At 35.6% G+C, this 27,840-nt stretch overlaps 1 protein-coding gene across 3 annotated transcripts in view; it reads left to right on the forward strand.

The window, feature by feature from the left end:
* LOC132551283 (trinucleotide repeat-containing gene 18 protein-like) overlaps positions 1-27,151 on the forward strand; it is a 61,301-nt gene extending 34,150 nt beyond the window's left edge. Inside the window, exons 7-32 of one of the 3 annotated variants that reach the window (XM_060215408.1) lie at positions 2,631-2,696; positions 6,625-6,739; positions 6,984-7,087; positions 7,202-7,459; positions 7,827-8,020; positions 8,180-8,378; positions 8,627-9,703; positions 12,263-12,404; positions 14,498-14,584; positions 14,742-14,847; positions 15,027-15,144; positions 15,459-15,539; positions 15,931-15,999; positions 16,235-16,312; positions 16,563-16,859; positions 17,226-17,330; positions 17,443-17,549; positions 17,657-17,980; positions 18,398-18,518; positions 18,810-19,000; positions 19,277-19,385; positions 19,600-19,716; positions 19,889-20,398; positions 22,368-22,489; positions 23,396-23,560; positions 23,708-27,151. In XM_060215408.1, coding sequence (XP_060071391.1) covers positions 2,631-2,696; positions 6,625-6,739; positions 6,984-7,087; positions 7,202-7,459; positions 7,827-8,020; positions 8,180-8,378; positions 8,627-9,703; positions 12,263-12,404; positions 14,498-14,584; positions 14,742-14,847; positions 15,027-15,144; positions 15,459-15,539; positions 15,931-15,999; positions 16,235-16,312; positions 16,563-16,859; positions 17,226-17,330; positions 17,443-17,549; positions 17,657-17,980; positions 18,398-18,518; positions 18,810-19,000; positions 19,277-19,385; positions 19,600-19,716; positions 19,889-20,398; positions 22,368-22,489; positions 23,396-23,560; positions 23,708-23,923 — 5,078 coding nt within the window. In that variant the 3' untranslated portion in view covers positions 23,924-27,151. The remainder of the gene's footprint in view (positions 1-2,630; positions 2,697-6,624; positions 6,740-6,983; positions 7,088-7,201; positions 7,460-7,826; positions 8,021-8,179; positions 8,379-8,626; positions 9,704-12,262; positions 12,405-14,497; positions 14,585-14,741; positions 14,848-15,026; positions 15,145-15,458; positions 15,540-15,930; positions 16,000-16,234; positions 16,313-16,562; positions 16,860-17,225; positions 17,331-17,442; positions 17,550-17,656; positions 17,981-18,397; positions 18,519-18,809; positions 19,001-19,276; positions 19,386-19,599; positions 19,717-19,888; positions 20,399-22,367; positions 22,490-23,395; positions 23,561-23,707) is intronic. The other 2 variants (XM_060215410.1, XM_060215409.1) reach the window with 2 other exon arrangements.
* Positions 27,152-27,840: the final 689 nt, after the last annotated feature.

Consider the following 27,840-nt stretch of genomic DNA (forward strand, 5'->3'; position numbering starts at 1 on the left):
TATAAATTTTACATGGAAATTGCAGAAGTTGGTCGATTTACTTACATATCAAAGGGATTGCTAAGGTAAATATATATGTACCGAAATTTAACTTGAGACACTGCCGGTAAGCTTTTGTCCCTGAGGGTTGTCGTAACTTGCATGCCAAGTTTAAATCATTAGAATAGTGACATGGTTTAAAATATACACAGGTACTTGAAGTTATTTCGAACCATCCCACATTGAAAAAAAGTGATGTATATGGAATTCTTGGAATTGCGGGGAAGTGTTCTTCTCCATTTTGGTATTGACATTTCTTTCGAACCGTTTCCATTTTCCTCAGCAGCTTCCTTGGTATCAACTCTTTAGACCTAAGCATCACCGACGAGTCCTAGCAGGACGAAACAGATGTACGATGCAGTTTAATTCATGTTTGATTTTTCTGTATCCGATTCTAAATTTATATTGAATGGTGTTGATTTTGTGTTTCCATTGTTTCATCCTTTGGCGCCACTGATAAATTACAAGGACGAGACGATCATATGAGGTAGTAAGCTGGTGTCGACTCTAAATAAGTCCTTCCTGATTTCGTTAATCAATCAACTCTCTATCAAACTTGCACTAAGACTCTGAAGCGTATGAAATCAAAAGCGATTCTGTGAGTAGCTTCGGAGACTTGTCTTGCCTGACTTTTTGTGTATTTACGTCTACAGACATTTCGGTACCAAGCTTCTCTTACCATAAGATCGTGTTCTTAAACTTTTCAAGACAATTAGTCATGAAATGTAATGGAAATTGTTAATTAAATAAAATTTTCTGCACTATTGGTCACATACCTAGTCAGTTTTTGCTTGATGCCATTTACTTTGATCGTTTTCTTGTCGCAGAACAACACGATCCTGCAAGAAGGGGTATATGAGGACCGTTAACGTTTTGACTACTTGGATTACTTTCGTCATTTGTAGATGATGTTGATTTCCTATTCTTTAGTCTGTTGATGTTTGTTAAGTTCTAATAACACCGGCTGTGAGCTTTGTGTTTAGGTGTGTCTAGAGTATCAGTAATGTTGAAGGAAATGTGTTCGAGTCTGTCTTTTGGAGATATATATTTCAATCGTTTCCTAGCAACATCTGTTATCTGATTAAACCTAGTTTCTGTCAGGCCACCGTCTTAATCATTAACTATATTTTCAATGTTCATTGTACAGTCTACCGGTAGTGTCTGTCGACGACCTCCGAGTGGATTTCCTGTCATACTTTAACGTCACAGGTTGTCCCATATTTAGGGTTTACTTCCTGAATGTAGAAATAAAACAAAATTATGTATTGATGTTAAAACAATCTTTTGATTTATTCAATGTAAGCCTGAAATGAAACTGAATGAAATTCAAACAGTGATGCTATAGCAATATCGTAATTGGTTTTTTTTCTAAATAAAGCAGTTATTTCCTTTAACCAAATATACTTGTCACATGCAGATATTCAGTGTTTCATAGGAAATTATTGAAGAATTAAAATAACAGCTATCCAGAAAGAACATTCGGCTTCCATTATATTTTTAAAGATATCCATCAAAATTCTGTATTTTTTAACCTATAAATAATAGACATTGTGTTTTTGAGGTATCAGTATTAATAATTTATGTTACATGTCATACACTGATGTATCACTATGGAAACAAATTCCATTAAATTGTAGAAATTATTTCAGCAATATTTGTTTAAAATCTTAAAATTTCGCCTGAAAACTTTTAAACGCCCCGACGGCCAGAGTGCAAATATGATATTAAATGTTTTCTAGGTCAATGTTCTTTAAAGTAAAATTGATCAGCAATATTTCCCCTTGGGGTCGGGGTTGTGGGATGGGACAAACGTGTTTCTGGCTGGGGAGCCATGATATTTTATATTGCTACCCAAGTGAAGTTTTTCCATTGCTTATTTGATTATTTTCCGCGTACATTATTAAAAGACATGGCAATTGAATCTCAAATACTGTTAAATAATTCATTTTCGTCAGGAGTTTGTTTTCGTTGATTGTTTTGGTACTCAAGGAATTCACGAATATGTCCACGATGTGATAAACAGTTTAGGTGGCAAAGTATCCAAGCACTGATGTATTTCGTTAATACTTTTTATCCACAAAATCGATTGTAAATGACAGTATATTTAAACCACGAAAGTTAAGTCTGACGAAAATATATGAGTTTACAGTAATGACTTTCATTGGTAAAAGATGTATGTGGACAATGTGACATTTACTGTTATCTTAGTTTTGTTTTCTCATGGTTGATAATCTGAATATTCTGTTACTGGTTTCTGAATTCTGCCTGTGATGACATGAGCATTGCATAATACAATACTTTATAATTGAAACACCAGAATTTGCTTTGGTCCTTGATAAATAGAAATTATTTTTTTTTACTTAAAATTCCATTTCTTGCGTATGGAAATGCTAAAACCGTGCCAGTAGGTTGAATCGGCTGACGGTATTAGTTATGTTAAACATTGTACTCGATCAATACTCTCTCCCTCTCGGCCTGGTGCTGCTGAAGCAAGGTGAAGGACGCTCCCTATTATACTTACACAAATACGTACATATGGAGCGGTCTACTCTCCTCCCTAACTTGTCCTTCTGTCCTTCCTTTATTCGCAGGAATGAACATACCTATTGGAATAGCCGTGGCACAGAAAAGAGAAGAGTTCAAAGAGGAGAATGTCGGTAAGTTAGTGATCTGGTGTAATTCTCTGTTACAGTGGAGAGATGTAGTGTTTAATGTTATGGCCGCACATGCGTAGTTGGGTGTTTATCTACGTAAATAAGAGCCCCTGAACTAGATTTTAAATATATCGACAGAATTGTAATTTCTATCGTTATGTCGATTGTTTATTTGCAATAGTAATTGTGTATGAATTTACTTCGTTATTGTGTATAGTTATACATGTGTTGTTACTTGATTAGGTAGGTGTCGTGTTCGGTTTAGATCTCACATGTGTAGTGCCTACATAATATAGAAATCCATTCTGCCCAATCTAATGTCTAACTATGAAACATGTTTTTGGATAATGCTGTAAAATGGTAATAATGTAATTGCTGCAATTTTAATATTTGTGATAATATGATATTTAAAACTGTGTGTAGTAAACTGAATGACTAGCTATCAAGGCGCCTGGCTAATATTATCACGCATACTTGTCTACATACACATGTGGCCTACTGGCCTAACACACAATTTTTTCGTGTTTTAAAAAGTCATTGCGATGGTACAGGTTCCTATTCATCTTTTCCTGTTTCTCTTTAATTGTAGCACAATTCAGTGAAATACAAAAGCTATCATATATTAAGTAGGCCATGGAAACTTAGATATCATCTGTATCAGGTCAATATTGATTTGGCGTGCATATACGCCATTGTCGCTGTGACAAACACGCGCCAGTGTTGCTGACTCCGCCCTAGCCATTGATGTTAGGGCTAATAGGTCGAGTTGACCTCAATTTGAAATACAATCAGTCAATTTTAGGATGGAGCACATTGATAAAACACAAAAATAAAAATACTTTTTGTGTCGATGTATGTCATTCATAACACAAAAAGTTAATTACAGAACATTTAGTTTTGAGAAATTCCATTTAGTAGAATATAAGTAGTTCCAAGATTCTGAAAATCCTTGAAGAGACATATTTGCCAAAGTAACAAATAGGTATTTTACATGTTGGTGATTGTTTTATTATACTTCTGTAATCTATTAAATAAGAGAATAAGATCTACTAAGAATTTTGAAGATGCAAATTTACATGTAACCTATTTAATGAATATTTAATTTTTGTATAGCAACAGGACAGATATGAAGCCTTTTTTTTGATACGTTAGATGATACAACATGATAACTTTTAATTTCTTTTGTTACTCGATAATGAAGGCTTTTAATGTGAGCCTTCATTCCTTTCTTATCAATAAAAACCAGAACAATAACGGTTAATGGATTCTATGCACTACAGTTCTGCAGAATGTTTAGCAATAAAAGGATAGACGTCATGGACGTATCAAATTATCAGAAAATGTTAAAAGTGTAAATGTTTATATCTTATTCCTCGTCAGTGTTATGCCTCAATGTTCAGAATATAATAATCCCCATTTCTCGGTGTCATGATATATTTAGGAAAAAAATCGGTGAAAAAATAAACTCGATATTCCAAATGTTTGCTAAAACAAACGAGCCGGATAACCATTTACACTCCAACACACACTGAATTTAAACATATCACAGTATATAGAACCATGCTATCAAATCAATACCCGTTTATTTCCCGAAAATTTAATCATCTAAATAAGTACAGAAAGTACAATCTAATGGCATATTTATGCACTTTATTATCATTTCTGTGTGATATCAAATAGAGGCAACGTTTTCAAGTTACCTCATATTGAGATAGATTTTCACCTTGAGGTTGCGCCTGTTGTGAAAAATATCCTTAATTTGCATATTTCTTAGGTCTGCAATGGTTAATCAGGTTGACATTATTCTGATGCTTGCATTAGTCACGATAATCATAAACGCCATATTTCTTTTATACCATATTCTATATAGGATTTATAACATATTTGTTCTATTTACGGTGTATATATAAATAATATCTGGTAATCCTATATATTATGGAAGATATCTTGTACAGTATTACCCGTATTCATTGTATATTCAATTTTTATATTACAATTTGTTTTGTAGGATGATTTTATGGAGCTAAAACACATAAACCGAGTGTTTACTTTATAAAGGAAATACACTACATTCCATGTTGATATTTCAGTCTGTATTAGATATCATTCAAGTTAATATTATCTAATCCATCCTAACACAACACAGGGGTCTTCACTATAAACACAACACAAGGGTCTTGACTATGGACACAACACAAGGCTCTTGACTATGGACACAACACAAGGCTCTTGACTATAAACACAACACAAGGCTCTTGACTATAAACACAACACAAGGCTCTTGACTATGGACACAACACAAGGCTCTTGACTATGAACACAACACAAGGGTCTTGACTATGAACACAACACAATGCTCTTGACTATGAACACAACACACGGTTCTTAACTATGGAAACAACACAAGGTTTTTGACTATGGAAACAACACAAGGCTCTTTGCTATGGATACATAACAGTGATCTTGACCATGGACACATCACAAGGTTTGTGACTGGAAACAACACAAGACCCTTGACTATGAACACAACACAAAATTCTTGAAAATGGACACATGACAATGATCTTGACTTTGGACACAGCACAAGGGTCTTAACTATGGACACAGCTCAAAGTTTTTAACTATGGACTCAACACAAGTTTTGTGACTATGGAAACAACACAGGGCTCTTGACTATTGACACAACACAAGGGTCTTGACTATGAACACAACACAAAGTTTTTAACTATGGACACATAACAACATTCTTAACAATGAACATAATACAAATTTCTTAACTATGGACACATAACAATGATCTTGAATATGGACACGTCACAAGGTTTGTGACTATGGAAACAACACAAGGCTCTTGACTATGGAAACAACACAAGGGTCTTGACTATGAACACAGCACAAGGGTCTTGACTATGGACACAGCACAAGGGTCTTAACTATGGACACAACACAAGGGTCTTGACTATGGACACAACACAAGGGTCTTGACTATGGACACAGCACAAGGGTCTTGACTATGGACACAGCACAAGGGTCTTGACTATGGACACAGCACAAGGGTCTTGACTATGGACACAATACACAGCTTTTACCTATCATTAAAAGATTCTTTTTTTCCCAGATTATTTTATAATTCACTGCCAACGAGGTCATAATGAAAGATAGCTATTCTTTGCTGATTGAAATACTTTTTTTTACACAAAGATAAATTATGTTATTTACTCCAGATAAGATATCTTGTCAAGATATAAGGTATTTAATACATATTTCTTTTTCTTGCAATATGCCATATCTGTAAATATATTTTTCTTAATTCGGTTATAATATATCTTATAAAACACCTTATAATTTGATTAAGGTGTTCACATCGATGGACGTTGTCCTATTATTCATCTAATAAAGCTTTTTATGACTTATACCATCTGAACCCCCCGTCCAGTGTTAATAAAAGTAAAGAGAAATATTCCCCATTGTTTGTCACGTTCCATTGATTAATCACTCTCATCCCAGTAGTTATATTCCCGTCTGTTTGTTTGGTATTCCATCGAACAGCCACTGTTATCAGCAGTGCGTTAGCGATATTGATAATACTAATGTCTATTTGGCTGACAAAAGTAGATTCCTATATTTCTGTAACCAAACGATCCCATGGGAGGTGGCGCCACTGGTAGTTGTAGGTTAGAAACAAAATCACAAAAGCCTCTTTGGAATTGATGAAATCATCAGTATGTTTCTATAATTATAATGTAAATATGTCATGTAAACCTGTCGTTAGTACTTATTACTGATATATCACCACTTCGTCCCACGAAAAACTAACATTTAGTGTCGTTGTAAAAAATGTTAATGGACATACTATAGAAAGTCGTGTCAACAGAAAATTATGACCAGTTTGTGGTATTAATCCTATTCTATCATTTTCTCTGCATCTCAGAGCCAGACCCAGACTCTACCCCAGACCTCGGCAGGAATACCGGTGATGTCCGGAGGAGTCCGGGGGACGGGGAGCCACACCCTATTACGGCGGTCCATCACAGAGGGGGCGATGGGTGAGGCTTAATTACTTCGTTCACAATAAGCTGTACAGTAACAGAAATGAAATGAATTTAAAGTTACAAAAACGTTTGTTATTTTTTCAATAACTTTGAAAGCACGCATTCAGTTTTTTTATTTATAACACGTCTTTGAATATAGTAGCGAAGTCAAAATTGCCAGCTGTTTACTAGGAATTGTAGAACTGTATACCCTTAAATTAATCATCCAGAGGCAGTAACGACAGCGCTTCTTTTTCAGACAACCAAGCGCCTTCGGTGGACCAATCATATCAAAATCAACCTCCCCAAATGCGCCTGGTCCCGACATGCGTAACACACTCCCGGCAAATCTCATTGTCACTGGTGAGTTTTTAGTGTTTAGTTGAGAAAGGAAAAGAAATACCAAACAATCAATCAAAGTTTGTTTTCTTCTACATATCTATCTTTCATATTAATTATTCTATGCCATGCGTTCAGGTTCAGCGACTGGAGCTGGGATCGCATGGTCGGACGACCCAGCTGCACGTCACTTCCCAAGCCCGTGGCTCCCAACTGGACATGGCATGAATCCCGCATCTTGGATCGGGCAAATGCCCTTCACACTTCCACCGAACATTCCCTCAACATCCGGCACGACAGATCCAAACCAACTTCCAGTGTCCGTTCCCCCAGGCTACAAACTGGTACAGGACTCGGTCACTGGGCACTTGATCATCATGCCAGCATCAAATTTAGGTAGAACTACAGACACTCTTACAATTTTACATGCATTTAATACTGCTTTCTGAAACCTTTCTACAGGTCAGTGATTTTGTACTTGCTTATACCCTTGAATGAAAGACTTTTAAAACTTTGCGACGATAACTAATGATCGTTCAAAGAAGCATACATCAATAGCACTACTAAACCTTAATATCTCATAGATACAATAAATGTCAAATAATAAGTAAATTTTGCAGCTGTTTCATCTTTCATGGGTTCATGCATTGGCGAAAGAGAAATAGCTGCATGAAATGTGTCATAGCTTATAATCAAACAGGACATTTAAAACATTTAGAAATTCAAAAATTTCGGGTTTGTATCATACCTTATTATATTACAGAAATGTACGACCCTAGTAGGATGTGGCCGGGTGGATTCCCCAGTTCGACCCACCCAAATACATTCCAACAGATAATGGCGGTACATCAACAGAACCAGATCCAACACCAGGTGATCGGTCACCCTGGAGATCGACAACCTACTGCAGATTTTGCCCTCGCAGTTCAGCAGTACCAACAACAATTACAGCATCTAGTGAGTTAAATAGACAACCTTTATTTCTAACTAGAAGCACATTATGATAAATATGAATAAAAATCATGATAGGATAAGTCAAGAAAGGTAACAGGAACGCAAAAAGAAACTAATCTTCGGGAAACTCACATTTTGACTGTGTCATTATATACATTGCAGTATCAATCACGTCCAGAAACTGGGTCATCTGAGACATGCGCACCTCCATCAGGTCAGCCTGCCATAGTTGACCACTCAAAATCATTCGAAAATACGGCTGCCAAAGAAATCCATAGTTCCAGCAAAGTTCCCTGTCCGTCCACAGACGCCGACCACACCGGCAAACCAGCATCAGTTGTTCCCCACCCACCCTCTCAAGGTACAGTGATAAAATATCTTTCCTACGTTTCAATGTTCATTGATATCTCACTTAATGAAAAATATGAAATACAGTGAGACCGGGTTTCCATCTTACATCATTCTTCAATATCTTTAAAATCTGGAAAATTATTTAAAATTTTGATCCTGAAAAGCCAGATTATTAAACAAATGTTGTATAATAGTGTTGTAATTTTGAAAATTATCCTTGTTCGAGTAGCTTGAACATTTCGTTTTTTTTGGTTACAGATCTTACACTGCACAATGGACAGCCCCTGTCCTACCAATACCCCGCCTTACCAATCGTTTACAGTCCTTCTTTACTCCCAACAATTCCCATTCAAGACACTGTCAAAACGGAAATGTCAACGGTGCAATCACGTGGGACGTCGCCGATGGTTCCGGCAAGTGAGATCGACGACACGTCACAAGAAGTGATAGATGCTGCTCCATCTACAACACAATCTATGTGTGACATTATAACGGACATCACAAATGTTTCCCAGAGTATTGCGTCAGTGCAAACGTGCACTACTAACGCTTCTTCTTCTACAGAACTTGTGACATCTATCACGTGTTCAGTGACCAAAGACAAGCCAGTGTCAAGCAATGTTGATGACTCCAAGGCAGAGTCATGTGACCATCCTATTCAATCTTTAGAAAGTGAAAATTGCAGTAAATCGGAAAATGAGTCTGATTTGGCAAAAGATGGAACTTCTGAAGATAAACTCGACACAAAGCAAACTATGACACCATCGACATCAGTGACTGCTGACGAGTGTGTTCAAAACGTTTGTGAGCGTTCTGAAACTGAAGAACTTCCCGATGGTGTGATTAGTGAGAAACAGGATGAAACTAAGCAGAGTGATTATAATCCATTCCTAGACCCACAGATTCTACAGGCAGCTGATGGATTAGAACTTCTCAGCACACTCGCAGAAATACGAGCAAAATGTGTGACATTAGAAACGCCCGTGGCACCCCCTAGTGAATCCCTCATGGTATCTCCTCCTCCTCCTCCTCCCCCTGAAGTCTCAAAGGAGACCTCGGGGACAAAAACAATAAAAATGGGCAACGCTTCTAAGGCACCTGTGGGCAAAGAGGAAGCAACTGATAAAAATGTTGGCAAGGAAATCGAAAAGACTGAAAAGAAAACATCAACTCAGGAGAAACCAAAACCCACTGTTCAACGCAGTAACTCTGACGCGCCAAAGCAATCCAAGAAGAGACCGCTGAGTCGCACACGGTCGATACCTGCTGCTAAAAGTGACTCAAAAAGCGAACAAGCAAGTTACTATACATCGACGGGCCTCAAAATTCCACAAGGTAACAAACCATATTACTGCCTGTATATAATGTCAGACACACTGTAAGCAAAAAAGTAGATCGTTTCAATAGAAAGTTTGAAAAAGTAAACGGAAATGTAGTGCAACAACATGTTTTTTTTCAGGGAAGATTGTGTCTGTAAATTTATGTGATACCAGAACAGCTCTTCTCTGACATGTACAGAATCTCTTCCTATTGATTAGGTCTTACGCATACGTTCTATCAGTAGCCGCGCTTGTTGGAATTTCACCTGATAAAGATCAAGAGCAGACCAAACTGGCTCGATTTTAACCTGATAAACTATAGATACGTAAGCGATTTGGAAATTTTTCACGAGAGTACATCATCGTTAGTTACTAGATCTGTTTAATGGACATTATTACATTATTTCAAATTTAGTGATTTGATGACACACGTCGGTATGGCATGGTCAGAAAATGCACCTTGTAGATGTTTTTCATGTAACTAAAGCGCAATTAAAGATCAAAGGCAAGTGAAGGCATAAATGGTTTCTATGCAAATTCATTACATGTTGTCTTTACGAGTAATGGGAAAATTAGGTTGATGAATGTAGATTAAGTTAATATCGATTTAGGCAAACACTTAATAACGTGGTCTTTGAAGTTACGATGTATGTGGTATGATATAAACAAAACAATCAAAATCAGATCATGACAAATTGGATATTTTGTTGAATGTTTCACTGAATTAATTCAGTAGAAAAAATATCCTGACCCAAGATAGACCGAAATGAACATGTATTTTCGTTGTTGATTGAAAACAAAATATAATTGTAGTAGATAGAGATGGGAGGAATGGATGAAAATTAATCACATAAAAATAAAATGATACATGAGTAAAATTGATATATATATATATATGTTTAGATTATCTGGTTAAGTCACATAGACATCACAGATTTTATTTTACTTTGATATGTCTTTTATGTACTGGTTAACGTTATGAATTTTCATTGGCCTTCTTCACGATGTACGTGGATAATAAGATTTTTTTTTAGGTGATCAGATTTTGGTGGGACAATATATTCATCTTAATGATCACTTTGTAGTGAATATTATCACACTTAATTCTGTTTATCTCTATATGAAAATAGTCACATTGTAGTTGATTAGAGAACACAAATGTCGTTCACAACCATAGACAATAGGAAATGTTTAGGAAACATCATTTTATAGAAAGCAAATTACTTCCATTTCAAAGTACGTTTGCACAACAAAATAGAATAAGTAATAAACGGATAGAGGTACGTCCAAATTACAAGTTGTTTAATTAACACATATGAATAAGCAACATCAAAAGTACATATTACTAGGTATACCAAGTAACAAAATGCTGAAACTACTACAGAAACATCAGAAGTACATATTACTAGATACACAGAGTAACAAAATGTTGAAACTACTACAGAAACATCATAAGTACATATTACTAGATACACAGAGTAACAAAATGCTGAAACTACTACAGAAACATCAGAAGTAGATATTACTAGATACACAGAGTATCAAAATGCTGAAACTACTTCAGAAACATCAGAAGTACATATTACTAGATATACAAATTATAAAATGCTGAAACTACTTCAGAAACATCAGAAGTAAATATTACTAGATATACAAAGTAACAAAATGCTGAAACTACTACAGAAACATCAGAAGTACATATTACTAGATATACAAATTATAAAATGCTGAAACTACTACAGAAACATCAACCAAAGCAAACGGATATGCTTTAATGCACATGAATGGTATTAAACTTATCTAAATATACATGTAATTATAAGATACAAGATGCGCATTTAAATGTCAAAATGACAGATACATATTTAAATAAACTCATGTATTATGCATTAGTTTGTATCCACTAAGTAGAGCTTTTCAATTAATATTCCATTATTTCATATTTCGATTTTTTCAAGTTTAAGGAGATAGTTTGACAAGCTTTGTTAATGACCGTGAAAACACAGACAGAATATCCTCCGTCCATCTTTATTTTTTCTTTATATCATTTCTATGATAGTTAGTTACAAACGGGATATTACTTTTTAGTGTGTATTTTAATAAAAATGTCATTATGCATTTTTGTAAAAATTACGTCAAAATTGGTCTTTGAAAAGACAGAAGTTAATAATAGTAAATACCTTATATATTTTGATTTACACCACAATATCTTCAAACGAAAATAATCACCACATCCGAAATCGACATTACTGATCAAAAGTATTGACCATTTCGGTAACAACGTTTGAAGGTTGCAAATTTATACTTAGTTCAAAAGTATATTGATATTGTAGTTGAATGTACTGCGAGTCCTATATACATGTTATTGTGCTCAAATAAGTATCCTATGTTATTGTTACATCGAAATGCCATATCCGTTTTAAACAGAAGATAACAGTGTGTTCCTGGTGAAATCTAGGTATTTAGCATCAGGATACTTATTGTTTTAATGATGTTATATCTTATTTGGAATCCCAATGTGTTTGTGCTCTTTCTCTGTCGTTGTGTCCATTCGCATTACAACTCAAGGAAACAGACCTTACTGCTTTTCTTGACATAGGAGAAGAGGAAATCAATGCCATCGAACTGGACATGCGCATTCGATTGGCCGAACTCCAGAGGCTGTATAAAGAAAAACAGCGGCAGCTAGCGAAACTTCATCCAAAACGGGAAAAAGAGTAAGTGTCGAAAATCTTAAATAGAAGTGAAGGTGTATATCAACAGTAATTTTGTTTAAGTAAACATTATGTGGTATACGAAAAAAAAGCAAATAAGCATTTAATTTGACGCTTTATGTTAACAGAAATATGCAAATTAATATCTGTGTGAAATTATAATCTTATTATAGCAGGAAGTGCAGCTAGATTTGAATATTTTTATGTTATAATCAATAGGATAAAACGAACGATTGCTATGCCAATTAGCTAAACCTTTCAAATAGTGGCATGCTCTGTGTGTAATGGGAACACATTGCTGTTCTGTTTTACGGGAGACACGGCCTCCAAAAATTACAATAATGCCGCTGAACATTATAACACAGGCACAGCAGCATCGTTCCATTAAATATTCTACATCAGTTATTGTAGTTGTGTGAGCAGAAACATCACATCTGAATATTCAATTTTAAGGCGACTTAGATAATTGAACCCTGGATCTTTTTATTGAAAGCTGCTATGTTCACTTCTCGATCTTATCAGGCTAGATATGTGCGCAGTACAAATATATAAAGAAAGGATGTTCATTGTGTTTGTAAAATATATAGAGCCAAGTTCTGATATTTTTTCTATGTCAAATCAAACGGCTTTGGTCGGTCTGGGTCTATTGCTCAATTTGTTGTGTTCATTAAATGGTGGTTTGTTGCACACACACACAAAATGTCAAATGCAAATTGAATGAATGGTCCATGTTCATCTTATACATATAGGTTATAGATTCTATGGTAGCGTCATTTTCATTAAAGCCTTCCTGTGGCCTAATGTTGCAACTGTCATTAAAGATACAATGAAACTTGTGAAGACCTCCTATACTCGAGTGATCGCATACATCTATGGTACAGACGTATACCAATTACTCATTTTGCAGCGTTCTAACAATGTCCTCCGTTGATAACAACATTCTAACAGTTTGTTATTATAAGTGTTTCTTTTTAATCGCCCGATATGAATGTTCTTTTTTACTATTTAAGAAAATGAATATACAATAAATTAAAAAGATATTCAATGTTAAGATATGTACTGCTGGAAATTTGTTCAGAATTCTCATGTTTATTCGTCGATTTCCTTTTGATTTAACTCATTGGATTTGTACTTCCGGCTTATCTATATTTTAACGGCGCTGAAAGTTGATGTTCACTTTTATTCACTTATTCCGTTGGCAATTCAGAAACTATTATTGAGAATGATATACTAACAATACTTTTCTATAACATGTTTACAAATGCGAAACAATTGTTTTTGGTGGTAAACCGAGGATAGATCGGTGTTCTGAAGGGCTAATGATTTGGTTGACGGTGTAATTGCATATTACACTAGTAGGTAGCGCTTGTGAGTAATGTCTAATGTTGTGCTATATATGCCTAGAGCAATTCACATTACGTTCTAATATACACTGTATTTGAACAAAATATCAAAACATCACCATTGAATTAATTATACGATGGTAGGCAATTGATAAAAATTAATGTTTCGTGAAAATATGAGACATCTAATGTATGATGGAAGTAATGTTGATCGGAGGGTGTGTGATCTAGATCCAGACCGCCATTACAGTTAGTAGCGCGACACTTTCATCTCTCCTCCAATTCCTCCCTTAATCGCCTATGTAGGCTTTATGGACTGATCCTCTTGGGGATGAAACACTTGCCTTAGCAGAATGGGAAGTTGAGGAGCTCACCTAGTTGTACCGATTTTACCTCTACCATATAAATGGAAGATGTTAATTGTACCATATTTCGCTCCAAAGCTTTTACGCAGAGATAAAAAACTATTATCAATTATTTCAAGACGCGTTCAAATACATTTATTTAACATTCTACAGTTTTAATTTCGGGGCTTTAATAAAAGCACACTATGGTGGAAATACATAAAATAGATATATGTTCGCGTTAATGATATACCCCATCGCGCAACTAAGTATAGATAAATGTCGTTATCATCTGCATTATTAATTTAAAAAATCTGTTCCTATTTAAACCAATTAACAATTTATGTATATATATTTTAAGTTACATTTTACGTGTTTTAAGTTACATTTTACGTTTTGTTGTTTACAGTGACCCCCTCTCTAAAAGGGGGCCGGGTCGGCCAAGAAAACGGAAGCACCAGACAGTGTCAGACACACCGAAACCGGAACCTGTGCAGTAAGTATTCATACAGTACTATGGATATTTTTTTTGCAAATGGTATTTTGTCATTAAACAGGTTTATTACCTAATAGTATTAAATATAAATCACATTTATAATCTCAGATATCAACAAAATGTTTAAATTTCTTTGTGCCTTTGGTTATATTATTAGACCGAAATCCAACCAGGCAAAAACAAAAGAGCCAGTGGTCAAGAAAAAGAAGCAGGCAGAAGAGCTAGTGGACAGAGTGTTTCGAAAGACTGGAGGCGGATTCGGGGTAAGTTAATTTAAAAGATAGAGATGGCAGAAATTTGGCGGAAAATTGGTGTCACTCAATTTACCGATGGTTAAGAATCGTGGCAAAACAAATTATTTAGAGTACAATAAAACTGTACATTTACCGTAACAGAGTAAATATCAATTGGTTGGATAATGTCTTACCCTTCTCTAATCCAGATGCCACTCAGCAAGAAATTGAAAGCAAACGCCATGGCAGCATTGTTTAAAACCCAGTCTGGCTTTACAGTGAAACGAAAGGGCATCACATCCAGTTTACCAGGCGGTGGTAAATCTTGTAAGTTCAATTACTCAAATCATACATCATATTGATATAAACGATAGTTTCTACCTGCAACTTCTATTTATAGTAACTATTAGTGTCATTGCTTTTGTGACATATGCAAAGTAATAAAGGTGATGTAACACCATGTATCTTATAAACTGGATTTACATAGTTTTCGGCGAAATAGTTTTTAAAAGTGTTATGACAAATATAGCATAAGTGTCCATGGCTATTACGAAGTATTATGTTGAAAACAACCTGATACCTACCAGAACAGTAATGGTAGTAAGCATCGTTACAACTACAGTATTTCTTGCTTTTCCAAGGTGATTCCATAAAAATGAATGAAAAGAAACCTGTACCTAAGAAGCACGAGTCACAGTCTGATACATCTGTCATCACCAAAGGTGAGAAAAAGAGACGCGATATTCACACTAGCATGTGTGTGGCAAATAAAAGATGCTAAGCGGCATGTAATCCAGATATAGCATACTGATTTTAACTAGTTTCCAGACACCACATTCCGATTTCAAATGCTTCATAGATATAACATACTGATTTGAACTGTTTCGAAGACATGCAATATTAATGTCTACAAGTTCCATAATAGACCATTATTAGAAGATGTTATTGATAGTAATGCGATATAATTTAAAGAGTGAAAATGACGTTTAAAACATTGCAAAGAAAATCACGCAAAACTGACAGCAAGCATATACAAAACATACAATACTGTACTGTTCATCTGTTTATTTTTACTGGTTATTTACTTTTTTCTACATGCATGTGTATTTCCAGGTAACATGAAACCTACGCCACCTGTTAAAAAAGCGGCTCCTTCGAACAAGGATAGTTTTGCTACGCCTAGTACGTTTTTATTGTTGAACATAAACAGAAAAACGTAAAAATCTGTTTCTAAAAATGAAAACATAGCGTATTTAAAAATACGCTTTTTTGAAAAAATAAATGTGATATACATTGAATTGTACAGGGAAAAACATTGATCAAGATATATGTGGATTCAATGCCTTATGTTAAAAATGTATTCACTTGATCATATAATATACACAAACTCAATTAAGTATTTATATTACAAATTCAGAATTGAAATCCGAGAGCTTCTCGAGTGGCCTGGTGGCAAAACAGACGAAACCAAAGCAATTACTTCAGCCACCTGAACGTGAGTTCTCACTTTAACTACCTGAATTTGTAAGCCAATAAATATATAATCACTGTTTATAAAACTATTTAAATGAAAATAGAAAATATTTGTAATTAGAAATGTTGTAACACATCTACCTTATCAAATAATTCTACTTATATATATTATCAACAAAGTTTTCTCTTTTTAATGTAACAACAAACAGATCAATTTATGAACAAAAAATTGATATATTTCACATGTAATTGTTTATAATTGCCACAAACAGAGGAGAAAGCCCATGGATCAGAAGAATCGGGGCTTGGCATGTTGGCCAGTGTGGCAGACGACAGCGGTCTGGGTATACTAGCAAAATACGCAAGTTGTGCTGCAACTGAGAGTATTCCCACCAAAAAACATAAAAAGAAACGAGAGGAAGGTGTGTGTACTACGTCATTCAAGCCGGACACCACTGCTGTTTCTGCTGACATACCCCAAAATGATACCCCTGCATCCGATAGTAAAGAGGTTAACACTGCTTGCAACAGTACGAATACCAATACTACCACGCCTGCCGTAAAACGAGGTAGCATATCAACCTCTGTCGTCATTAGTTGTGTTCCGCTGTAACTAACTCTTAATATTCCCATGATACCTTATACTTTAACATATTAGCATATTTAAATAGTTATGTTGTAACTATAATTTTGCATGTTTATGTAGATTCGACTCTTTTATATGAATATATTTGGTTTACTAATGCACTAACTATCCAAACAGGTCACTGTAAAATATATAAGTATAGTAATAATTCGCTTTGGTAACGTTTAAATAACAGCAATGATAAAAATGGCGACCAATTTCAATTCCTCCTTTGAAACATACACCTTGCTGCTCAAAATTAATTTACATGTATTTGTATACGATAACAAAACTATATTGATTACTTTAGAATCAGAATCGGATTCGACGCCAGAAAGCTCCTCGTCTGTCAATAAAAAGCGGAAGCCTGGACGACCTCGGAAATGTAACCCTAACACGACACCTGGCGTTACAGGTCAGTAAATATGATATTTTAAAGCTTTGTTCCATAAAATGATTTTTCTAAAAAAAAATATGTGACTCTTTAATTACTCTTTCAATGATGTAAAGTTTCTGTTTTCTTTCAGAAACCATTGTCGCAAGGAACTCCAAAAACTTCTTCTACCACTTCCATTCTTTTGAGGATGTTGTGAAAGCACATTCCAATACATCTGCTCAGGAACGGAAGGCAAAGGTTAGCACTGATTCAATTCAATTAACACATATGCTAATGAAATTTTGATTTTTTATCAAAGTTTTTTTAATCATATACTGAAATGCTTTGACACATTCATATTTCAGGTTGAATCCTCTGCTCCAATGGAGCCATTGTACCTAGACCAGGAGTGGTTTATTCGACGGAGCGAGCGGATCTTTCTAAGTGAACCAAGCCCGCAACCTTCTCCAAATACCACGAACGTCGTAACGAACACCCCTAAACCTTCATCAGTGGTCACACCTCCACCTAAAAAGTCATCACCCTCAGCGGCTCCCTCTCCTGCCAAATCTAAGAGTGAAAAAGCAAAACTTCAGAAAGCCAAAAATATCAAGGAGCTTACTCAGAAGGTCAAAAACAAGTACAATAAGGCATTCCAATACAAAAGCAAAGCAAAGGAATCCAAACATGTAAATAACCCATAATGTTTTCTAGTGTCTCTCTGTTTCATTGGAGATTGATAAAACACCTCACGCATTTTCTGTTTTCCCTAGATAGAGAGTTAAAGAAATATGTGAACTGTGAAATAGAAACTTGTGTAAGGTCATCACATGACTGATCTACCAGTGTTTATTCAAAATCGAATTACTGAAATGTTTTAAATTCTGAAACTGTCTAAGCCTTATTCAGGCTAGAAATATTCAAATTATTGTGAGCATGTCCAGTGAACAAATTGTATATCATAAATATTTAGAAGTTTTATTTGACGCAATCACAACTAAGTTTGAAGTTACATATTAAAAAAAATGGCTACTTTTCGAATGATGATTGGAATACAGATTACATTGTATTGTACCAATTTCTGTTTTTCTATTTTGATGTATTAGAAGCCAAAACGAAAGAAAGAGCGTTCAAAGTCGGAGCCTATAGTGTGTGATTACGACTCGGATAGTAGTGGTAGCGACAACATCCCACTCAGTGTACTACGCGAAATGCCTTCTATCCCAGGTAAGGATATAGATATACGGGCAAGGAAATAAAATTTGTATGCTCCGTGAAATATTCTTATAGATATGTACTAACTGTTGATTTATGATATAAAAAACAAATAGGATAATATTTTACTTTATCTTATGTACTAACTATTGATTTATGATCTAAATGTCCAATAGGAACATGATTTACTTTATCTTATAATATTGTCAATTAATAAACGAAAACAAATGTTTATGTTATCTATATAGATATTTTGTTTTATAGATGTTGATGCACTCATTGTTGTTCACGTTCCATTGGCAGAGCCCCGTTCCTGTGCAATAAGTAAGGATGAACTTGCCGACAACCTGAGGGTTCTGGTGTTTAAGGATGGTCTGTTCTATGAAGGAGCCGTCCAAGGAATTCGTCCTCCAGACGTATACGGCGTTCTCATCGACAACGAGCGTGGCAACCGACCTCACATTTACTCTCAGGAAGAGATTCTTAAGGAGGTGGTAAGTGTTCGATACCAACAAACAACTACATATTGGGCTATATCAATATAGAAAACAACAGCAAATATTAAATACTAACCTTAACAGCTTCCAGATATGATGATTTGTATGGTATGTTGTGAAAAATTATGATAAGTTAAGGACAACATTGCTTTTATGATAAACATTTCAAAAGCTTTTAGGCTGATAGTCTTTATAGACTTCAATCACTTTTTGCTGTTTTATTGATATCTATATGCTCGGAACTATAATTAGATTTCCGTTTGTTATCACCAGATAGTAGATGTGAAACCCAGCACAACTCGGTGCCTTCTCGAAGGAACCCGTGTATGCGCTTACTGGAGCCAACAATTCAGCTGTCTCTACCCAGGCACAGTGGCAAAAGGTATCTTTTTTTCTACTTGTTTATAACCTTTGTTTGATAACTGACATAATTTGCCACTCATAATTTGTCTCTGTTGACTGTTGGTAATGTAAAATATATGGAATATGTCTCTCAATGCGTTGAAAACGTGAACTGTAAACAAAGCATTTATTCATATAGTTTTGACTCGCTTAACTCGTGATACCGAATTTTATTTTTGGTGTTTACATTACAGCGAGTCCAAACCCTCATGCCGATGCTGGGTCCATCAATGTTGAGTTTGATGATGGCGACTCTGGCCGTATTCCATTGGATCACATCAGAATGCTACCTAAGGACTTCCCTCACGTTTGTAAGTTTATTTTTGTGTCCGTTCGACTTTATACTGTATGCTAACTCTGTCCTTCAATTGATGATCCATTTCATGATACAATAAGACAAAATTGAAAGTATGCTGCTTTATAAGCGGATATAATACCTTTTTCATATACATTCATAAAACGAATTATTGGCTTGCCTTGCAGCATATGACCCTAATCCACTATTACTGATAGGGAAGCGACGTCGACACACGACCTCTGATAGCATGGAAACACCTCGGAAATCCCACAGCTCTGAAAAGTCTTCGGAGCCTGCTCCGAAAACAAAACGAGGTCCCGGTCGACCTCCTAAGCTGAAGAAAGACGATGCAGGCCAACAGAGCGACGTTTCTGCAGCAGACGAAGACGAGGAGGAAGAAGTCGATGTATGTGGATTTGATGAAGATCGTGATGACGTCTTTAACAATGGTTTCTCGATGGAAAATTTCCGTAAGGAAAGGGCAAAGTCATCCAGCAATGCTAAAGAGTCTGATACTAAACAAAAGAAAAGAGACCGACCTTCGAATGGTACTGGTAAAGACTCTAAGTCGGAGATCAAAGCTAGTGAGAAGAAACGCAAAAAGGACAAGGAGTGTAGCGATGATTGTAGGGAATCGGATATTTCGGATGGGAGTGATGATGTTTCTGATGATGGTTCGAGGAGCTCTGATCAAGGTAAAACACGATATCATTGTAAGGATTCTAGCATCAAAAGTAAAAACATTCATGTCACTTCTTTGATAAAGGCAGCTACATTTGAGTACAAATCTTCAGGATCCCTCCATATTCTAAATAGGAACAAAAGTGAAAGTAGAATTGACAATTTGTTTGTGGAAAGTGAAAACGATTATCAGCAGTGGGATGGTGATATTTATTCCTTTGATGAAGACGCTAGTACTTCAGGACATCAAGCCAAACCCAAGTGCACAAAAAGATCACTTTCCACTGAGAGTAAAAGCAAAATCGCAGGTACGATCGAAAATTACATTTTCGATTTAAACAATTATAACAAATAGTTGCCTTTCTTTTTGGACTTTCATAATCAAAACCGATATGCGAAATCTGCTTTTTGTTCATTTGCTTAGCAATGTTGCAATATTCTATGCAAATATCCGACCCCCACATATTTCTAGTGTTGGAATTCTCGGAGGGATGTTGTTAGTACGTATTCAGTAAAACTTAAGGTCACATTGACAATAAAATTCACATATGCTTTCGCTTAATGCTTTAAAAAAAGACATTTGCTGAAAGAAAACATAGACGCTTAAACTTCACTGTGTAACAAACTGAACCTGCCTTAATTTTGATTAATAAACAAATTGTTGGGTAATTTGCCATTGTATCCCAGTATGTGTAAGCTAGCAATTATTTCACGTTTTTGAAACATTAATTACATAACAACATTCGGTGGAAACGGAAACAAAAGGTGACGTGATTAGCTTTTATATGAACTATGGGTTATTGGAAGATCTAGGACTTGATGTAGCGTGATGGCCACGCTGTAATCAAATAACAAAAGTCGTGTAATGCTCATGATGTGCTCGTAAAATGTAACGGAGAATGAATCATACTTGTATATCATGCTTGCATATTTGCTTGTGTAATTGTGCTGCCTCTTTTTGTCATGACAAGCTTTAGTGATTTCTGTGTCAATATTTATGATTCCTGATATATATTGTGTATAACCTTGCAGCATGAACTTTGGCACGACGTCACCAGAACTATGTGGACGATATTTACGTTTAGTCATTACCACGTGTAAATATCGTTTTTCGCCCAGATATGTCGATATATCGGTGTTATCGGAATTCTTTCTCAGATAATTACCGATATATTGGTTTAAGCGGAATTTTCTTTCCAATATATATCGATATATTGGTGTAAGCGGAATTAACGCTTATATGTTTTTCGATATATCGTTGTAAGCGGAATTAACTTTTATTTGACCATCGATATATCGGTGTAAACGGAATTCTTACTGGTATGACTATAGTCAAGTGCTGGTTTTGTATCCTGCTTCCTGTGTGTAGTAATATACAAAAACAACTTACTCGGGAATGGAGATATATATATATATATAGTTTAGCATTTATCTTCCTTTCATTAGTCGCATTTGTTTGTGCTATCATAGACATGACTGTATGAAATATTGCTCTTCGGAAAGAAAATCTGCATGTATCAAGAATGTTTTAAAGGATGGAAATAATAGCATGGAAATAATTTTGTTCAGGAAATTATATCCATCGCTACCATTTTATCTACTTGCCTGATCATCTTCATCTTTATAATATTGGTAAGCGAGATCATCAATGCAAAATAATGGTTAAATCACAATGAAAATGTGTTTCCCTTCTCCTTATCTACCGAATTGAGTAAATCAGAGATAAATTTTAATATTAAGTTCACGTATACATATTTTTATACATTGGTTGATGCTGATGAGTTCATTTGATGGAGAAGAGAGGAAACAAACGATGTTTGAATTGTGGTTTAATTTACTCTTTATTATTATTTAATAATTCATGTTTGGTTGTATCGTTTATTTTTATAGTTTTATCAAATAGTGAGTTTCTTGCATGATTAAGTATGGGACCTATCGGTAGATCATAGGTCCATATTATCACTTTCAATCTATGTATTGCAGCATTTCTTCCTGCAAGGCAGCTCTGGCGGTGGTCGGGAAAATGTACAAAGCGGCCCGGTCTCAAAGGAAAAGCCAAAAAGGAATTTTACAAGGCTATAGTCCGAGGCCGAGAAAATATTTTGGTAAGAGCAAAGCAGGGACTTGGAGTCAAGGAAATCACAGCGCTAGCTATATAGTTAAGATAATATTTGAAAGGTTTATGAGTATTTTCCTTTTAATACACTGGCATAGCAAGATTTCCTAAGGAGTCATCGATAATATACTTTGTGATATTCTCCACCATTGTAAGAAAAGATTGTACTGACGGCACACCTTTAAATAAACGAGACTAACTAATTAGATACAGTAGAGCCAAGTATTGTAGTTAACTGCGTGATATAGCTTTTCGTCCCTACTTGTAAGTTATCCTTCAGATTTAAATTATGAAATCAAGGAGACGACTTAGGAAAACAATGTAGGTCAAAAGAAATTTATAAATATCTAGACACTAGCCTCATATCTAAATCAGTTTTTTTTTATTTTCGGAGATGTAATGATTCAAATGGGTATAGTCTGAACTGTTCCCCAACTCAAATGAATGGAAACATATTTTCTGACTGGTACAAAAGACGCTAAAGTAAATTACTAGTTCAATATAAATTCAGAGTTAGATAAAGCAGAGTCTAATAAGGAAATGAACTGCATCATAAGCTGTTTCATCCTTCTAGGACTCGTCAGTAATGCTAAATCATACAGCTGTTTCATCCTTCTAGGACTCGTCAGTAATGCTAAATCATACAGCTGTTTCATCCTTCTAGTACTTGTCAGTGATGCTAAATCATACAGCTGTTTCGTCCTTCTAGGACTCGTCAGTGATGCTCCGGTCTAAATTTTGAAACCTTGGAGGCGACTTTTGCAAACTAAAATTGATCGAAAGACATGTCAAAGTCGAAAAAATAGGTGTTTCGCACTAGCTCCACAATGCATTTATAGTTTAACATAAATGATAATTAAGTACATGTACTGATGTTAAAAACCGAAACTTTCAGGTTGGTGACTGCGCAGTATTTCTCTCCACCGGAAGACCACATCTGCCATATATTGGTCGCATTGACAGTATGTGGGAGGCTTGGGGAGGTCAGATGGTTGTCAAAGTCAAGTGGTTTTACCATCCAGAGGAAACAAGGGGAGGGAAGAAGCTACAAGATATGAAGGTACAAAGTGTAAAACAGCAAAATAAAAACTGAAGAAAGGTTTAAATGAATAAAAAATACTAGACAAATTAAACTATTCATACATTTTTTGTTAAATATTTACAATATCCTTTTCTATCTTAAATTATGAACTCGTCGTTTTTGCAGGGTGCCTTGTTCCAGTCACTTCACATCGACGAGAACGATGTACAGACTATTTCACACAAGTGTGACGTACTTTCATACAAGGAGTTTTGTAGGCGACAAAAGGAATTAAAGAGAAAGTGTGGGAACGGAGACGAACAGGATGTGTATTATTTAGCAGGAACATATGAACCAACTATCGGTTTGTTAAAGTTCGAAAAAGACATAGATATCACTTGATGTATCGCAGAAAAAAACGGGACTCACTAAAAATCAGATTCACTAAGTGTTGTTGATATGCATTATCAACATCTGTTGTGATATGGAAAACACAATCTTAAGTAATTGATATGATGACGTATTCATGTGACGTTATTTATAGATACAGAAATATGGCGTCTTCCTACTGTGATATTTTAAATCCCCAGACTTATTGTCTATGAATTTATCAATCAGTTTGCCGCGAAAAGATGTCCTTCTACAGTGAGTACTATGGTTGTTATGTTGGTATAGATAACATTAATCCCAAATTGTACAGGTAGTTCTTCATGTACATAATACAAATGATGAAGAACTGCAACCCATGGAGTCCAGTGGATGACAATAGCGTGAAAAAACATGTTTGGCAGGAGTGACAGTGACGAAATAGAACACATATGATGGCCAATGTTAGTGACGTTCTGATGTATCGCACGTCACCTAGTGGAAGAGGGTGTCAAAATTTGTCAGAGTTATTTGTAACGCATGGGATATAGACATGATGTGTTCTGTTATTATTTTGTCGTTTGATGCCGAAACAAGCGCATTTTGTATCAGTGATGAAAGATAAATGACTGTTATGCATTTTATGAATGTGGAAACAGATACAAAATGTCGGCAAAGATTGGTGCTTTCATGAGCCATGGCTCTTAAATGTTAAAATATATAAAAATGTTACGCATATATCTTTTTTTAATTTTATGCTTGTTAGACCATTCATAATTCTCATTTCTTCAGAGTTCCTGTGTATATAATATATCATATTGGCTTTCTTTGTGCAATAACTGATGCATTTGCATCTATATGTAATCCTTGGTTGTCGTCCATATATTGTATATAATGTAATTTTTTACCACAAATGTGCCCGAAAGATGCATTTGACAAGTGCTTGACATATGAAAGTGCTGAAAGTCTATTATAAATACGATTTATATATTGTTCATCTTTAACCTCATCCTTCCTCCGGTTGCGATGACCTGTTGCATATACTATTATATGTTTGTTGGATCATTGTATGTCAAGGTATTGACCAGTTGGTTGCTATATTTCCTGAAATCATTAAACAAAGACAAGAATCTAAGTTACGTCATAGATTCTTTAATCATATTGAAAACACAAGAAAATTATCTTATTTTTCCATGTACACACAAAGCATAATAACTTAAAAGTTCTACGCAACACTTCAAGACACAATAATTCAGTAGAATAAGTCTAAGATACGAGTCTACAATAAGTCTATATAATGAGTCGTATACACAACGACGCCTGTTACAACTATGCTTTGTACAGTCTACACAATTACGAATGTTGGTTCATCTTCAAAGTCTTTCAGATAAAGCAAATAATGATAGTTTCAGTATATTGTAAGTTATGTGAATGTGCGTGAACTTTTGTATTGGCGCCAAGCGCCTCTGAGACCTGGGTGAATGTGGCAGATGAATGTGGTGATATTATGACATTATAATAAATAATATTCTTTATTAATGATTAAATCATTGTAATGAATTGTAGGGGTAAATAAACAAACTTGCATTTATTCTAGTTCTGTAATATTTAAAGAGCATGTTTGGCATTTGTTGAAGTGTTATATCACAAACAAAAATCAACATTGAGTGTTGAAAGTTTTTATCCTTTTTAAAAATAAAACGGAACAACCATATTTTTACAGTTTTAGTACTTTAGATACTTTGTAACATTATTGCAAACCCATTGAACAAAACATTGAAATACCTTAATGTCACACGGCGTGAACGTGGATGAGGGGTCGGGACGTGAACATTATGGATGAGGGGCGAGGACGTGAACTTATAGATAAGGGGCAAGGACGTGAACGTTATAGATAAGGGGCGAGGACGTTGACGTGATAGATAAGGGGCGAGGACGTCGACGTGAAAGATAAGAGGCGAGGACGTGAACGTTATAGATAAGGGGCGAGGGCGTGAACGTTATAGATAAGGGGCGAGGGCGTGAACGTTATAGATAAGGGGCGAGGACGTGAACGTTATAGATAAGGGGCGAGGGCGTGAACGTTATAGATAAGGGGCGAGGACGTGAACGTTATAGATAAGGGGCGAGGACGTTAACGTGATAGATAAGGGGCGAGGACGTTAACGTGATAGATAAGGGGCGAGGACGTGAACGTTATAGATAAGGGGCGAGGGCGTGAACGTTATAGATAAGGGGCGAGGGCGTGAACGTTATAGATAAGGGGCGAGGACGTGAACGTTATAGATAAGGGGCGAGGACGTTAACGTGATAGATAAGGGGCGAGGACGTGAACGTTATAGATAAGGGGCGAGGGCGTGAACGTTATAGATAAGGGGCGAGGACGTGAACGTTATAGATAATGGGCGAGGACGTGAACGTTATGGATGAGGGGCGAGGCCGGAAATTTCATAGTCGTGTGGATGGGAACGAATTATGTGTGTATGGAAGGATGGGAACGTTATGATTCTGTGTGTGTGAAGTTGGGGCATTACAAATCTAGGTGTGGAGCTATTGAGACCCCTACGTACTATGAATATATGTGTGGAGAGATTGAAAGCAAAACGTGTCTATGTGGAAAGGTTGGGAGCACTGAGTGTGTGTGGAGAGATTGAGACCGTTATGTATTATGATTCTATGTGTGGAGAGACTGAAAGCATTACTTGTCTATGTGGAGAGGTTGGGAGCATTGAGTCCAAGTGTGAAGAGAATGGGAACACAGTCTATATTTGGAGATGAAAGCATTATAAGTATAATGAAGTTATTCAGAGGAAAGAACTGTGTGTTAAGAGGGATATCGATAGGGTTGACGTATTATTAGACTTGGGGAGGTTGACGTAAGAGTAAGAATGATAGGTGGCTCTATAACTAGATAAGAAAATTGGCAAGGGGCTTTAGGATAAGAGAGGTTGGAATGCGTAGCATTATAGATGTGTCCGGTGATATTTTAAAAGGTTGTACAATTGCGCAAATGTGATGTATAATGAAGATGTGTAATATATCCGTTTAAAAGGCATATATGTGTGATAAATGTTTTGAAAAGGTATGTGTTCGATATATTTGTCAAAGGCATGTATGTGATACATGGTTCATACGCATTGTAAGAACGCTAGTTATAGTTATAATATAGCAGACAATTGTATATAATGCATATTGTCTTTTTTAATGTCTTAAACATCAGACACTTATCCGTGACTTGTCTCAATAAAGTTACTGCTCATTTAATTAATTGTTTTTGTCATTTTTCATTCGTCTCATAACGTGACCAAAGTTGCAGTTGTATTTTAGTACAGTAGGTTCGAGCTTTCCGTCTGTTTCCTGCAAATGTAGTGGGCTCCGGCACTAGTTCGGAATCATAGACACATTTCGGGTTCTGTTTCCATTTTTTGTCTGGCGATTAATAAGCAGCAACCAAACCACGTATGTCTTTTACTTTGTTGTGATTTTTACAAAATCTAAGTGGCAGTTTTCAATGATAAATTCAAAAGTGACATTCCTTAGTCGTAGTAGCATCGTAAAGGTTGTTGACTGCTAAAGCACGTGTAGAAGCTCTTATGTCATGCTGTCGATATAATTCAGTTATAAGATTGAGTGATCAACTGTCAGGAAAACCATTGTCTTACTTTAGACTTTAGACATTTTTTCACTAAAGCTGGCATTGAAGCAATATATTACAGTTGATCCAATACTATTGTCAGATCTAATTTTCCAAATATTCTCCCTTGGGCGCTTTGAAAGAATAGGTCTTTATTGCATAAATCCTGGAGATGGTATCACAATCTACCTGTCATCTAGGGTACCCTGATTATACTGTAAGGCTGACAGCATAAAGGAATAGCTGCAACACATCTGAAAATAAGGTATTGTTCAAACTGAAAAGGGTATCTTCTATTTTACTGCATACCCGTCTGCTG

This window comes from Ylistrum balloti, unplaced genomic scaffold (assembly GCF_031769215.1).
Source record: "Ylistrum balloti isolate Yb309-2 unplaced genomic scaffold, AGI_CSIRO_Ybal_v1 Utg370190, whole genome shotgun sequence".
Classification (NCBI taxonomy): Eukaryota; Metazoa; Mollusca; class Bivalvia; order Pectinida; family Pectinidae; genus Ylistrum; species Ylistrum balloti.